Below are 16,847 nucleotides of genomic sequence, written 5' to 3' on the forward strand. Positions count from 1 at the left end.
AGTTCAGGTAAATTAGATGTTATCAGCACATGTTTAATAAAGCTGGATAGTCTCTTATGAATATAGCCTTACCAAAGGATTATGCATCCTTGGGGTCAGTATCTTGCAATAACTTAAAAACCTCTTTACCACTAACATGTAGGACTATATCCAAAACACAAATATTTTCTTCAAGTTCAATGCCATAATCCTCCCTAAGGATTGTGCTATATTTCATAAATGATATTCTGATGAGTAAGAGACCAACCCTGAGTCACACAGGTCTCTTTCATTTACTCTTGTTCTCTTCTTCCAGAACATCATCACTCTTCTCCACCACAATTTCCGACACCTAATTTCTGCCTTTCCCTGAACACCAGTTGTCCTTCATCTCCTTATTTGTTTCACCATATAATTTTTGTTTCCTTTACTACACCAAAGATCCTAGCACACAGTCAATGGCTTATTCTTCTCCTTGTTTTATAATTTATTTTGAGGGTAACAAGACAAAATCACCTTAGTGGAGACTAACCTACCACCTTGCATAAAATACTTTTCACTTTTTGCTAAAAAGCTGACATTGTGTCACCATGACACATTAGGTTCTGGATTTGAATTCCCAAGCTGTGGCAGTTTGATCTCCTGGACCAAATTACTTAAGCTTTCTTTGCTACAGTCATCTCACACGTACAGTGGGGGCAAAAATATTCCTGATAATTTTTCAGATGGTTACAAGGTGTATGGAGCAGTTCCCTCCATGTATGAAGCAAATATTGCCATTTACTAAACAATAGTGTCATAATGAAATCACTTGTAGTAACAGAACGACTAGTAGAATGAAAGAAAGGAGAGTGAACATTTCATTCTATCATCAACTAGCATGTTTTATGTGCACCATTGTATACTGTAAAGCCTATTATGTAAACATCAGCTGGGTCACCAACTAGTTCTTTCATAGTTTAGGCAAGTCATCTCATTTGATCTCCTTCAGCTTCTTGACCTGTAAAATGCAGGTGTCAGGTAAAAAGAACTGGCCTCTTTAGAGAAATGTTTGATTCAAGAAATGGGAAAGGAAATATACAATATGATCCTGGAGCATCTTGTAGTGACAGAAAGCAAGGAAGTGCTAAAAAAAAAAAAACCCACAATGATGGGCTATATTGAAAAAGCTCAGAAGCCAACTTTCTCCCTGACCAAAGCTAGAACAATTTGCAGGATTAATTTCCTTTGGGAGGATCTAGGGGGAAATGTATTCCTCGTGTTTTTCAATTTACAGAGACAATCTTCATTCCTTGGTGAATTGCCCCCTTCTTGATCTGCAAAACCAGCAGTATCACATATTCTAGTCTCTCTCTGACACTGATTCACTTCTCCCTCCTTCTTCCACTCTAAAGGAGACTTGTGATTACATTGGAGCCACCTAGATAATCTGGGATAATTTCCTTATTTAAAGGTCAGCTAATCATAACTCCTAAATGCATCTGCAGATTTAATTCCCTGATGCCATCTATGATATCATCTTCACAGGTTCTGAGGAGTAGGGTGTGGATCTTTTGAGGAAGGAGTCACATTATTCTTCCTACCATGGGGGAGATGAGACAAATATCTCATGGAGAAGCATTCCAAGTAATTTATGTAGATCCTTTCCCCTAAGGTGATGGAGCAATGATAGGTTTGGCCGTGCATGCTGACTTCCTTCCAAAGAGTACAATATTGAAAGGGGGAGATATGGAGTAACTTTGTGGGGGAGAAAGCTGACAAGTACATCTCAGCCAGGAGATCAAGTCCACATCAACAGTGATAAATCATGTTGATGATATGCACCCTTGATATTAACTGATGAGGAGGGCCTTTTACATCTGTGGGCTTCCTCCCAAAATTTCATAATCCCAGTCTAATCGTGCAAAACATCATACAAGCCCCATTTGTGGGATATTCCACAAAATGGCTGGCAAGAACTTTTCAAAACTCTCAAGGTAACTGAAAACAAGGAAAGTCTGAGAAACTGTCACAGCCAAGAAGAGATTAAAGAGACCTGATGACTGAAATGGAGTGTAGGATTCTGGGATGGTAAAAAAAGGACATTATTAAGGCTATTTGAACAAAGTATGGCCTTTAATTAATTAACATATTTGAATATCAGCTCAGTAGTTGTGACAAATGTACTAGACTAATGCTAGATGTTAATAACAGAGGGAATTGGGTATCATGCATGTGGCAACCCCCTGTGCTATCTTGACAATTTTTCTGTAAATCTAAAACCATCCTAAAATTTACATTTATTCAGCAGAAACAGAAAAAAAAATGCAGATATCATACCTCACTTTTTTGAATCCTGGAGAGATTTTGAAGCTCCTGAACTGTAATATCAATGAAAATGCCTTGAAATCTTGAATTTAAAACTTGATTGGGGTTTTAATTTACAAAAATTTTACCTTCATTCTTATCAACATTGACCCATCTGAAATAGGAGTGATTATGACTGGCTTAGTGCTAACACAGCAAGCATTCACTTCAGCACCTCCCTGATCAAGGTCTTTCTCAGATGAGTGATTTTTGTTGCACAGTAAAGAATCCATATACACTTCAGTCCTTGGAGTGTGTGGTGCATGTAATTGACATGCCCACATAATTGACAGGCAAGTCAGAGTGTACGCAGGGACACTCAAAAAATGTTTTTGGAGCACATTAATGAAGAGATGACTTCCTCCTGAGGCGTAGAACCTGAGGAACATGCAATGGAGTTGCTCATACTTGGACTGGGTGTTCAAAGGTTTTCAAAGTTAGATAGTGAGTTTGAGGACAGGGAGTTTAGAGCAGTCATAGTTTCAGAAGCTAGTAAGAGAATGCTGCATGAGCAAAATCTGGGAGGCAGAAAAGTGCAGTAAATATTTGGGTAACCATGAAAAACAATAGCACTACCAGCAATAATACGAGCCAAGAAAGTTTTCGTAACTCTTGCTACATGAAAGACAATAGTTACATGTTCCTGGAGAACCTGAAGATTTGAAGGAGAGTTGTGTGTGCTATTTCTGGACATGTGATTCTTTTAAGCTCCTTCTTACTTAAGAAACTTCCTCATGATTAGATGAAAGGAAATAGTTGAAATTTCCCCAGCCTTTATTTTAGCGTGTAATCATAATAGTATTTTGCCTACTCATCATAAATATTTAGGTACTTCATACTCTATGTTGTCATTCTCATTTTTTTATTGCACGATAGTCACATGAAAGTTAGTGCCAAGTACAAAAATGTTAGTTTTCTCTAACACATAAACAAAATTATGGAGCTAATATATAAATAAGACAGGTAAACAAAATTATGGAGCTAATACATAAATGAGACATGCACATGCACTAAATGGAAAGCCATCAAGTTGATCTAAAATTATGTCTTTGATGGAAGTATATTTTACAATGTTGGAGCCTATGTGCTAGAGTGTGCTTGTAGTGGAGTGTGCATGTGGCTGAGTGTGTATATGTGGCTGTGTGTGCGTGTATGTTTATGTGTATGTGTACGAATGAGTGCCTCAAGGAGAGAAGTAAATAGCTCTAACAGCCAACTTAGTCTAAGTTGTGCAGTTGTAACAAAATACTCCAAAATCTTAGCAGCTTGAGAAAAACAACAGAAACTTATTTCTCTTCTATAAAGTTTGTGTCAATTTGGGGATGATTGGTTAGTCTATGTGCTCTTCTTTCCAAGACCAAGGCTTGAAGGGATAGCCCCATCCCAGACATGTTGATTTAGTTATGGAGGGAAACACGATGGCATAAATGTGATGACTCATAATAGTCCAGCTCAGGAGTGACATATGTCTCTTGCATTCACATTCTTTTGGCCAAAACTGATGTTAGCAGGTGGGGAATGTATCATAATTCCCCAGGGAAGTGCTTGGGATACTCTGAACAACAAACAGAGCCCTTTGCACAGAGTGTGTTGACTGAAAGTGAACATAATCACACTGAAGATGGATGAGAAACACTTCCTTTAAGTTTGTTTTCTTGTTGACATGTTTGTTGCTTATTTTTCTACATCCATTAGTTCTAAGTGAACAGAACATGAATAGTTCTATTGTGGCAAATCAGCTAAGTTCAAGAGTGGATAAAATGGCAAAAAGTCATATCTGCAGTAAGAATACACTACATTCCAATGACTTGACTGACCTTGTGATTCTTAAAAACAATATCTCTAGGGGCCTTAATTGGGGTCATTTGATTTTGAATTTTCTGGCATGACAGACTCAGAATGTGAAGTTTGGGATGAATTTGCCTAAATCTACACTAATTTTGCTTTTTGGAGTGACTACACACTAGTTCCCCCCGTCACACACACAGGTGAGGAAAGCTGAAGACACTTGACTGATTTGATTGTTAAAGAGAGAAGAGCTACTCTGAGATGTAGACACTTTATTCCTCACATAGACAGCAAAGGGAGGACACATCTAATGTTCCAGCTCCCTATAATTCCTGTCTCACATAGCAAAAAGTCACATGGCATAGATATTCACTCCATTAGTCAGCAGTCTATGTTCTGATTACAGAAAGCTTTTTATCTGTAAATATATGCAACCGAACTGAAAATATTCCAGAATCTCATGGCAAGAATATAATATGTATATATTTATGTAATATATACATATGTACACACATATCTATAGAGTTATTGTTTTGAGTCTGTTCTTAATACAATCTTTCAGGAGGTGTCTCAGGGCAAATAAAAGCCAATTTCAATTTCAACATGAATTTTCTAAATAAAGACCCCTGAAAAAATCTAGCATAATTCAGTATTAAATTAGCTCTAGATTTTAAGTATATTGTGATTTAATGTCAAGCTGAAAGATATTGTTTAGGGTGGTAATATATTCTAGCAGCTGAAAGTTTTATAAAAATGAGGGCAACTCATATAAATCTAATAGGATTTGTCTCTTATTCCTGAGAACAGAAACATTTTGATAACAAAATTCACAACAAAAATGCTTACATAGGCCATGTAATGCCTTGAGATTATAATAAGAGGCACAGACATAAATCAGAGACCTATAAACTTTTAGATTTAGTTTGATTCCTAGAAAAGGAAGTAGGAAATCACTTCTTCCTAGTTCCAGCAAAATAAGAAAGAAAAATTATTATTTTCATTTTTCTCAGTTTATCCTCCAAAGCCAGTCAGAGAAAAAGAAGAAAATGGATCCCCCCAAAAATCCTATTATTTTCATGATGGCACTGAAGCATTTTTTAGCTAGCAGAAAATCACAAAGAATTAGACCTTGTTTTTACTTTAGTCACAAATATATGCCTTCAATTCTCCTGAAATGATAACCCAAGATAAATTGTGATGACAAATTACAATCTAATATCAATTCTAAAAATCAGATAAGAGAATGCAACATCTGATTTCCATACTTGAGTTAGCTGTACACACTACGTGGAGAGAATTAGGTGTACACAGTACACAGAAGAGTCTATACTTCTCTCACCAGTATTTATTATTCTTCATAGATGTTATGACAAGTACCTCTGCTTGTAGTACATATGGTCTTGAGGTCAAATAACCATAATTCTTCCTACAGATAATTATCATGTGACTTACATGTGCTAGATATTTTGCTGGCAAAATGTCCAGCACCTAGGAGTCACAGTATAAATATCTGTGCAATGAATCATAGATATTTGACCTCAAGACCATACCCTATGACTCAGCAATTCCATATCTCTTTATATATCCTGGAGCAGAGGTCTTCAAAATTAGGGATGGCTTTTTGAAATTTTTTCAAAGTATATCTCTACAAATGACCTGAAACATATCAATTTCCATACTCTCAGCTTCTAGATGTTCTTTGTCCTAAAGCTTTCTAGTCACCAAAGACCTTCCTCCCACATTACAAAACAATGGACTTCACTACTGGTGGCAAATCTTAAGGTCCTGCATTTCCAGGGCATATAACAAAAGAGAGTTCATTCCCAATGCTGGTTTCCAGGAAGCCTCTTTGTTAAAGTCTGCATTAGACAGGCTTCCCAGCTTTACATAATATTATTGTTAAGAGTGAAACTTGGTCTTGTTCAGGTGCTATGATTTCATTAAAAGAAAGTGAAGGAATATGTCAGCTATGCTGATGACTTCAAATGCAGAAATTGCACCATTCTCTAAGAAGCCAATTTTTCAAGATGCATATGCATTGGGTAAAAGCCACAGATAAAATGTTCCACGTTATCTTTCAGATTCACTGTGCTATGTTCCAGAGGAGGTTAGAACTTACGTTAAAATTTATATGTGAAGTTTTTAAGTAATTTAAATAATTAGTACATTTTTCTGCTTCCTCTCCTATCCATGGCCAGCATATTTAAAGTGTCGGTACAGGTTTGTAGAAGGAATGGGTTTACTAGTACGCCCTGGTGTCCTCCTAGTACTGGATTAGAAAATTAAAGGAATTTTCCTCTGTGGCCTATTGACAAACTAATCAATCCCACACATATCTATAATTTCCAAGAAAGGGTTTATTTTCCTTATAACCCATTCCACAATGTCCAGTGTATTGAAAATAAGATATTTAGCTTAGAAATGCCCTTTTTGTATTTAGAGTAACAAGGCAAAGTTAAACTTGGAATTTGCCCTCTTAAGAGCCCCAAAAAATATAAAATAAACAAAAAATGTGAACCACTAAATACATTTTTTTAGTACGATATCTCACGTTAAGAGCAATAATTCTAAAGGTTTTCTATTTTCTATCATTTCTTCATATTTTTGCATAGAGAATGTAATCACATAACACTGTATCACAACTTTATTTGATGTTTTATATACATAAATGAAAACAAACAATATATATTAAAAAGGAGAATTAGGAAATTACTTTCCTGCCTCAAAATGTGAAGAGCAGTATCCATGACTATGAAGCTTTACATTGACATTGTTTTCTCCTTCACTGTGGTCTACCTTTTCTGAATTCTCTACAAAGTGTTCACGTTGTATTTAGGATACAAAGTACTATTTTAAATAGTTTGACTTTTGAAAGTGAAGTAGATAAAGCACTAACTGAGAAACATTAGAAGAACAGGTATAAAAAAGAATGAACATCCTTCAGGATCAGGGATATTGAGATATTTTATTTATAAAACCACATTGAAATGTTAATAATGAACTGGCTATACTTTTGTTTGGAGTTGTTTAAATATTTCCTTTAATATTTAAAACCATTTACCCGCTGAGGTTTGATGGAGATGTTAATTGTTACATAGAAAGGAGTATTATTCTGGCATTTTGTGGAAGGTGCAGCCCTGGAGAGGGAGGAGAAAGTTAATAGCTTGTGTGGATTTTAAAATGGCTTTTTTGGAAGACACAAGATTGCTTTACTCTGGAATAAATTCTAGCACAATCTCTTTCCCTGTGTTCTCTAGTATCTGTATTACATAGTTCCTGATTATAACTAAATTAAATATACAGGAGAGCTCGGTTTGTTTTTAGGTCATTTGATAAGTTACATTTGAGAGGACAAATATTGCAGCAGCTTGTTGAAAAAGAACAAAAGGATGAAAAACTAAATATACATAGAACATTAAAGGCAATATCTAATTATGTTTCGGGGTCAGGCTCTGCTATATAAATTTACTTTAAGTGTTGGTTTGGCAAATAATTTCTATCAAAATCTCAGCAAATGTTTTTGCTTCAATTGGCAAACTCCTTCAAAAATTTGTATGTAAGGGCAGAGGATCTAGAACAACCAAACTATCTTGAAAAAGCAGAAGAAAGTTGGAGGATGTATCAGTCCCTGTTTTAAAATGTACTGTAAAGATGTAGTCATGAACACAGTAGGGTACTCATGTGGATAGAAATATAGAATGGAATATATTTAAAGAATCCAGAAATAAACACTCACATTTATAGTCAATTGACTTTCAACAGCAGTGTTAGAACACTTCAATGAGGAAAGTTTAATGTTTCAGTAAATGGTCTGGACAGTTGGATATCCACATGCAAAAAGAAGAATGTCAACCCTTATTTCATATCATACACCAAAATTAAGTCAAAATACATGAAAGATTTAGGAAAAAACATAAGAGAAAATCTTTGGGTCCTTGGGCTAGGCAAAAATTTCTTAGACATGTTATCTAAGCTTTGGGAGAAAACAATCAATAAATTAGACCACATCAAAATTAAAAGCTTTAGCACTTCAAAAGATACCACTGAGAAAACCAAAAGAGAAGCCTCAGACTTGGAGAAAAGATTTGCAAATGGTATTTCTGGTAAATGACTTGCCTCTAAAATAACATTAAGAACTCTTAGAATTTAATAATAAAAAACAAAGAATCCAATTTTAAAAATGGGTAAAATATTTCAATAGTCTATAGCATAGGAGATAGTACCTGAGAAGATACTGAGCGTGTTTAAGGCCTTATCTTACTGCAAAATAAAACTACAGTGAGACACCATTCCACCCCCATTAGGATGGCAATAATAAAAAAGATAGTGAAAAAGTCTTGGGTAGGAGGTGGAGAAATTAGAACATATTTACAGTGCTGATGGGAAAGTATAAGGATGCAGCTGATTTGGAAAACAGTCTGGCAATTTCTGAAAACATTAAACATAAATTTGCCATATGAAATAGCAATTCCACTCCTAGATATCTACCCAAGAGAAATGAAAATATACGTCCATACAAAAAAAAAATTATACTAATTGTACACAAATGTTCATAGCAGCATTATTCATCATAGCCACCAAGTGGAAACAGTACAAATGGCCATCAACAGACGAATGGATAAACAAAATTTGGTGTATCCATACAGCAGAACATTATTTGTCCATGTTAGTCATGTGTCACTTAATGAATGATGGGGATATGTTCTGAGAAATGCTTAGTCAGCTGATTTCATCATTGTGAAAACATCATGGAGTGTATAGCCTACTACACAAATATGGATGGCATAGTCTGTATGGTACTCATCTTATGAGACCACCATCATATATGCAGTCCACCATGGACTGAGACAGCCTTACGAGGTGCATGACTCTAAAGTAAATGAAGTACTGATGAGTACTATAACATGGAAAGACTTTGAAAACATTACATGAAGTGAAAGAAGCCAGACACAAAAGCCTACACATTATAGTTACCATTTATCATTTATATAAGATGCTGATAAATGGCAAATCGCTGAAGACAGAAACTTGATTAGTGAGACTGAGGGTGGAAATATGCAGTATCTTCAATTGGACACCAGAAGTCTTTTGGGGGTGATAGAGATGCTACAAAATTGGATTATGCTGATGGTTGCCCAAATCCATTAATTGAATTAAAAAATCACTGAATTTTAGTCTTGGGCTAGCTGATCTTATGGTGTGTAAATAATACCTCAGTAAAGCTGTCGAAAACTACACTTGGGTTAACGAAGGAATTAGTTAAAGAATCAAAGAAAGGGTAGATTAGCCTGGATTGTTACTTAATCAGTGATGTAACCATGTTATAAAAAGTGTAAAAGCATCACAGACATTTAGAGTATTTTGCTTTGTCTGTTGGGAAGTTTGCCTGGGCACTGCCTCTCATCCTGCCCCCAGAAGTATTTCAGATTATGTACTCAAATGTTGTACACTGCTGATGATCCTGAAAACCTTGAGAACTGGGTCTTGGGAAAGAGTTCTGGCATTTAACTCACCCCAGATCTTACAGAATGCCCTTTGTTTGGGCCAGTGTTCACCCTTCTGTGCTTCCAGCTGCAGCATGGAAGAGAAAAGAGACTTATGAGGAGAAAATTCAGAAGACGGCAGGAGTACAAGGTCAGGCTCATAGGAAAGGCGTAGTCCAGGTATGGAGTAATAATTAAAGAAGGACTTTCTCAATTTTGACTGCATGTTTTCTGGAAGGCTGTGATAAGGAGACATGGTCAAACTGTAAATGAACACATTTTCTTGGAGGGAATCAGCTTAATCATGGAACACATTCTCTCCCAAATCTTTTCCAGGACTTTTAAGTACGCCTTTAATTTTTTGAAAATCTTTTCACTTTTAATGAAAGATGTGACACGTTTCTAGAGAAACTTAAAATCTTCCTCCATGAAACAATTGAAATGTTTTTCAGAAAAGAGAGGGACTTGTTTTCTAACACAAATGGCTTTGTTATATATCCATGTAGCCTGTTTCTCTAGGAAAGGCATCTCTTTTAGATTTTTTTACACCGTTCAGTCATAAATTCAGTCCACAAGTGATCTTTGAAATAGGTTTTATAGTTCTAAATCCTGACAAAAACAACTCAGAAGACAGTCAGGCTAATGTGATGGATATTCATGTTTTTAAAAGTTTCTTTTAGGATATTTAAATGCAGTAGAATTCTTGGACATGAATAGATTTCAGTATCAAGATAATGACCATAATAGATTAACACATCAGTGTCCTGATATATTCTACAGAATTGGAAATTAATTTGCTGTAAGGAGAAATGTGTTTCCTACAGGATTCTATTTTAGGCAGATTGGGTAAAACTCATGGTATGCTGAAGTCTCAAGGGATCCTGGGCACCTGTTCCCGGATCTGTCTTAAATGACTTTATTTGGTAGCTTGGAATTGTTCACGGTGGAAATATTTAAACCACCAAAATCAAATACAATGCATCAGCTTTCCTACCCACCCAGGTCTGCTTCTTAAAAAGTGTTAAGCCACCTGAAATTGACAATATTCAACTCTTACTTGACCTATGAAAACAGCAATTTCAAATGTTGGTTTCAAAACATAGTTAAGCTCCTTTGTATTATGTAGAACTGAAGGACAGTTTTCAGACACAAGTGTTGTGGATGACACCTAATGTTTCTCCTCTCCCTTAATTCACATAACCTAGCACCTGTAGGAAGGCAAAGATGGTTTGATTGATTGACAGTTCAATTTGTAGGAACTGGGATACGCATACCTGGGCTGTGTTTGTCTATAATAGAAGACGATTAAGTCAATTATCTAAATACTTCAACTGATAATAAATGTTTTGGCCTCTTGTATCTGAAAAACATAAAAGCAAAAATGGTGTGCTGCATACAGAGAACATATGAGAGTCTTTTGGTGTGGTTAAGGGACCCTTCCTGCATTTTGCCTACACTGAAATTTCTATGAGGCTTATGATCAAGGTAGGTGACTTTGGTTTTCGGTTTTTTACAAATTCAAATAGCAATAACATTCAAATATTTACTAAGTGTTTCAGGAACAGACAACATGATTTGTAGTTTTGTCTTAATACTTACTGAAAGTGGTAGATTTTTTTATAGTACACAACAGGAGTGAATAATGGGTAGTCTTCTCTAACCACTGGTGAGAGGTGAATCTTTGTGATTTAAATTAACTAGTGATATTTCTGATTTTTATTTGAAACAGTGTGTTTTTAAGTTCTTACCATGAAACTAATGTTGATTTTGAGATATTGTCATTAAAGTTCTTCCATGTTTACTGTTTAAATGTACATTACATTACAGAATTTCCTAACCAAATTGTGTCTGTGACATTTCAAAAATTTATCTAGTTTATAACATGTTAAAATTAGAAGAACGTTGAATACTTCATATGCATTTCTCTTAAGAATGTGGGAAATCTCTTTTTTAATAATTTTTTTAAAATTCACCTTGGCTTTTTTGGGGCAGTAGTATCATTTTAATCTCCAAACTGCATTTTCACTGGATATCTAATATTTTTGCAAGTAGCATTTTGAATTTGTTCTTTTTGACATATTTATGTTTATGTGTATTTTGCATCACCCATTTTTTTTGAAATTCAGATGTAAGAAGTTGCAACTTTTTGTGTGACGTTATTAGTTTTTTTCTTTTACTGGGTAGTAGCTCTCTCTCTTGTGATTTTTTTGCAAACCTGTTGTTTTTGAATTCTCTTTTTTCCCTTCTCAATATGACCCAGGAGCCAACACAAAGAAAAATGCAGATGGTATAACAAGTAAAGACCGTGGTGAAGATGAAGGTATTTTTTGATTTTTCAAAGCTCAATACTGATGCATGATGTTATATCTATTTTTTATTATTATTATTTCCATCTCCTTTTCCTCCCCTTCTCTGAAATGAGTGCACTTTGGTGTTCTTTATTTTCGTTTTGTTTGAAACTATTGTCATTTTTAATCTCAATGACCATGTCAATGATTGCAAATCACGTATGAGAAGATGTATAAATGTTGTTTCTGAATATGAAGTAAGAAAATGCTATCACAAGGAACACCACCTTTTTCTTTTTTCTTTTTACTTTTTGGTTTGATCACAAGAAGAGACAATGGAATTTTAAAGCATGCATGTATACTTTCATTTTTTCCTTCCAAATGCCATTTTGTAAGTTAATATTGTATTTTGGATCTTCAGTCTTCTTCATTCCTTCTGTGAACTAACAAACTCTTTGAGACACCTTGGTAGGACTGCTTTGGGAACTGACATTTTAGTCTTTGTCTTTTTTTCAAACATACTGATTCCAAAATAGCTTTCCAAAAGAATCTTCCCTGAGTCACACTGAAATATATTCAAAAAATGTTTGAATGAGAGGTGGTTTCTTTTCGGACTGCCTTTTAGTGGCATTTAAAGAAAATAAATAGGGATAGCAAATAACTGAACAAGGCCAAAAAGCTACCTCTGTGCAACTTTCTGTTAACACCATGGCTATTTTGAAAACACTTTTTTCCCCCCAAAATGTTTGGTTACTATGGAAACTTTCTTCTTGAAGGATCCCAAATTGCTTGACAAATTATCCATGAGAAGTAAATTGATTCTTTTTTAAAAGATAGAAGATACATGGCATCTAAGGGGCCACCAGCACATCCTATCCTACTCCTTCAGCAGAATAAAGAAAGAAAAGAAACAAAGTCTAACATAAGACTTCACTTGCTGGGAAAGCTTTCTAGGATGCGTGGAAGTACACTTCTCCCATCTGAGTAGTAAAATGTATGGATCTTCATTTATTTAAGTTAGAGGATGAGGCCTCTTGATGAACCTGTGGTACTCAGGCTGAAAGGCAATTTAAAGAAGAATGAGTGGTGAGTTAAACTTGTCAGGAACCAAAATCTTCCTGAAAGTGCGTTTTTATCATTGGCTTCTTTTTACTCCCCTCTTTGATGTCTTTCATAAATCAATGGCTCTCCAAGAAAAGATTTGCCAATTTTGTTTTCATGCCTAGTCTTCTCTTAACATTATTATTATTTTCTTTTATTTTTTACCTGCATTCACAGGGCTTTCCCTTCCTCTAGCAGCTCTCTAAGCAAGATCTTTGGATGGGGTCACATTAGCACATTCTGTGCCTGATTCAGCAGCTACCCTCTCCTTTGGTGAGAGTTCCAAAACACCTGCAGTGTTCTATCAGTATTCATATATATAGGTATAAAACTCTTCTCCTTATCCTCATAAGAGATGGTGTAAACCATCTAAGGATGTAATTTGCGTCTTGTTCTTCACTCTTTATAGTATATTTCCTTTTGATGAGTAGCATCTGTTTTTGCAATGCTCTCAGTGCAACTTTATTACCATTAAAATGCCATCTAGTTTTCATGTAATACCAATGACCTGTGACTTTTTTTTTTAACTTTGAATTAATACGGCATCTTTTTACTACTTCCTCAAGTTCAGGAGAAAGTTGTTCTGTGTGTCTCAGAAGGTAAGAGAAGTTAACCTAAAATTTTTCCGAGGAAACTCCTTAAAGCAACCCTCAAAATCTCTACTTATTTCCTTTCCATGATGGATAGCCACCAGTAGGTAATGGTAGAATAAATAAAGGCAAAAACAGCAAAGTAAGGGCCAGAGAGACAAGTGGATCCTGCAAACACCACACTTTCTAGAAACAGCAGTTTATTTAAAAATTCCACAGAGCTTACGATGAATAAATGATTAATAAAGGATTTTTCCTCTCATTTGAATTTTATGTGGGAAAATAAGAGAAGTTCTCCTGCAGTGGATTAACTATCTGCAGACATATTGGCAGCTTGACACTCTTTTTCTGTACTTGACTGTGACCAGGGGGTTTCTCCTGCCTTCTGTACACCATATTGTGACACCTAATGAACGCATTTTGAAATCATGATCATAGTTCATTTTATTAGTAGTTACTGTCCATATGATAGTGGTTCATTTTCTTAAATTCATTTATGATAATTCAAAAGTGTCTTATTGAATTAGGATAATAAAAACTCTGTTGAATAAAAAAGTGAAAATTGTGGCTGGCCCAGAGGCACAGCAGTTAAGTTCACATGTTCCACTTTGGCTGCTGGGGTTCGCAGATTCTGATCCCAGGCGTGGACCTAGCACCCATTATCAAGCCATGCTGTGGCAGACATCCCACATGTAAAATGGAGGAAGCTGGGCATAGATGTTAGCTTGGGGCCAATCTTCCTCAGCAAAAAAGAGGAGGATTGTTGGCAGATGTTAGCTCAGGGCTAATCTTCTTTAAAAAACAAAAAAGTGAAAATTAATGTACATGGGTAAATTTGGTTTTCTTTTGGTAACATACAGATATTTAAATTATTTATACACACTTATACAGACATATATAAGTATATATATATATAGATATATATCCATAAGTAATTATAGTTGATGTCAGTCTTCTTAAACATTAAATGTAAGCCTATGGGATGATGAACAATAGGTAGATTGTTAAATCATAAAATTTTCAGAAAGAAGCCTCTAAAATGGACAAACGGTGTCTGAATTTTTATCATCACAGATCATTTCAAAATATTGTTTTTACATCATTGTTCAATAAAATAATAAAGTAATTGCTAAGAGTACTCACTGGTTGCAAATCACAATGAGTTTATATTCCCTGTGAAAATATATAGCATTCAATAATGTCGCCTTGAGCTTGCAATCTTGTGCTATTTCTATCACATCTCTTTTCTTTTTATCACCTTAATATGTTGGGATATTACAATCAGTCAGCTAGAGCAAAACCACTTGCTTGGACATCTTGTTTTGTTTTGTTTTCACTTTTTCAGATTTCTTTCCTCTTTGTAATTTGTGACCATTGATTGTTTGCTGTCACCGTCTATCCTGTAATGAGAATTTATAGTTTCACTCTTCCTCTTTTGTTCCTATCAAGTTGAAAACAAATCTGTAAACTCACCTTTTACTGAAGATGGCACTTATAATAAAAATAAATGAAAATATATCTTTTAACGGATGCCATGTGCTTCTTCAATTTAAGTCAGCTTTTAGGTTTGAGCACCAATTAGGAAATAAGTATTTCATCTAAATCCTTTAATTTTTAGTGTTTTAGATACATGCGTTTGCATACATACTACTTCAGATGTCTACATGCTTCTCAAAATATCATTTCTCTCTGTAAAAAATATAATAACATTGACCATTTTCCTTAGGCAATTTTATCAAGGTGTATAGTTCAAAACTAGACATGGGTTTGATTCAAGTCAAAGCTAGGACAAGTAAGCAGTACCCTTTGCCCTTTGTTTAATGTCAGGTAATCAGTATGATTCTTTATTGTATTTCCACATCTGGCTCTTTTTCCAGACACCCATGATCAGAACAGTAAGAAGCCAGTTATGGTCTATATCCACGGCGGATCTTATATGGAGGGTACCGGCAATATGATTGACGGCAGCATTCTGGCAAGCTATGGGAACGTCATCGTGATAACTATTAACTACCGGCTGGGGATTTTAGGTGAGTGATTCTGTCATGCAAATGACTGTCCAAGAGGCAGGGATGAAGTCTTGATGTTTATCTTGTTGGGACTCACTGTTTGGAATTACCTTACTCCAGCTCCTAGGAAATTCTACTTCACAGTGCTCACTTCACATGTTAGGATTTGTCTGTTCCTCTTAATACTTGCATGCCTGTGCAGTCTGTTTTTTAGTATGCAGTTTTAAATCCAGGAATATTTACTCATCCAGAAAATTTCTTTCACCCCAATCTCTCCTCAAACAAATGCAGCTTCCAAAGTCATCAAATTCAAATGAAATTTTATTGAAACTACTTTTCTTTCTGTGGGAAGAATGGAGACTTTATTAGCTGACATAGCTCTGTGGAGTGAACACACTTAGGTGATGTGTATGGTAACATATTTGGCAATGGGTGATAATTTGGTAAGAGATAGATGTTAGCTTTCCTTTATGCTTGTGTAGGTAGGTTAATTAGTTGTGTGTAGGAAAATAATTTACCTAATTATGTAACTGATTATCTGTGTGTTGGGCCTTGAAGAATTGCTGTGTGTTTACATGTGGCAATTGAATTTGCATGCAACGGAACTTAACTCATTGAATTTGTAACATTTTGTGATTTACAGTTGAAGGATATGGGCTAAGTGCATGGAAATTCAGGAGTGGCTCTCCATTGTTTTGATGTTTAATTTATTGTTGTCTAATAGGGGCAAGGGAAAATAAATATTTGGGGGTAATATTTTGAGATTTGCCTTCTTTTGTCTTTTTTCCTTCTCTCGTACTGTTCAAGAATAATTTTCATTGGCCTATGTAAAAAGATGTTTATTTTTAAGGCAAAAATGCATTGAAATGGTGCAGAAAATCAAGTTTTTAACAATGTGATTATGAGTGGGTTGTGTATGTCACAGAGTGGGATCAGTAAAATATAAAAAATAAAATAAAAAAGACTTACGGAGGTCTGTCAAACAAGAAATATGATTGAAAATGTTTTCTCCAAATAGGCAAATATTACCAAGAATGGTTTGTTTTCAATGATGTTTTAATTTTATCATGAGCATTTTTTTTCATTCATGTGAAAATATTCACCTATGAAAGACCCCAGGAACGGGGTGAGTAGTGAAAATGTATTTCTAATTGAGAAATGCAAGTCTTCCATAGATGTTTTCTAAGTTGTATCTCTTGAAGCATTAATAGAGTCCTTGAAATTCTTTGTTGGGTTTTACATTAAAGAAAACAAAAAGGCTTA

At 35.1% G+C, this 16,847-nt stretch overlaps 1 protein-coding gene across 1 annotated transcript in view; it reads left to right on the forward strand.

Moving 5' to 3' along the window:
* LOC124232230 (neuroligin-4, X-linked-like) overlaps window positions 1-16,847 on the forward strand; it is a 220,590-nt gene that overhangs the window by 87,063 nt on the left and 116,680 nt on the right. Inside the window, exons 2-3 of the mRNA XM_046649192.1 lie at window positions 11,857-11,916; window positions 15,453-15,605. Coding sequence (XP_046505148.1) covers window positions 11,857-11,916; window positions 15,453-15,605 — 213 coding nt within the window. The remainder of the gene's footprint in view (window positions 1-11,856; window positions 11,917-15,452; window positions 15,606-16,847) is intronic.

Source organism: Equus quagga, unplaced genomic scaffold, assembly GCF_021613505.1.
Source record: "Equus quagga isolate Etosha38 unplaced genomic scaffold, UCLA_HA_Equagga_1.0 HiC_scaffold_35_RagTag, whole genome shotgun sequence".
Lineage (NCBI taxonomy): Eukaryota > Metazoa > Chordata > Mammalia > Perissodactyla > Equidae > Equus > Equus quagga.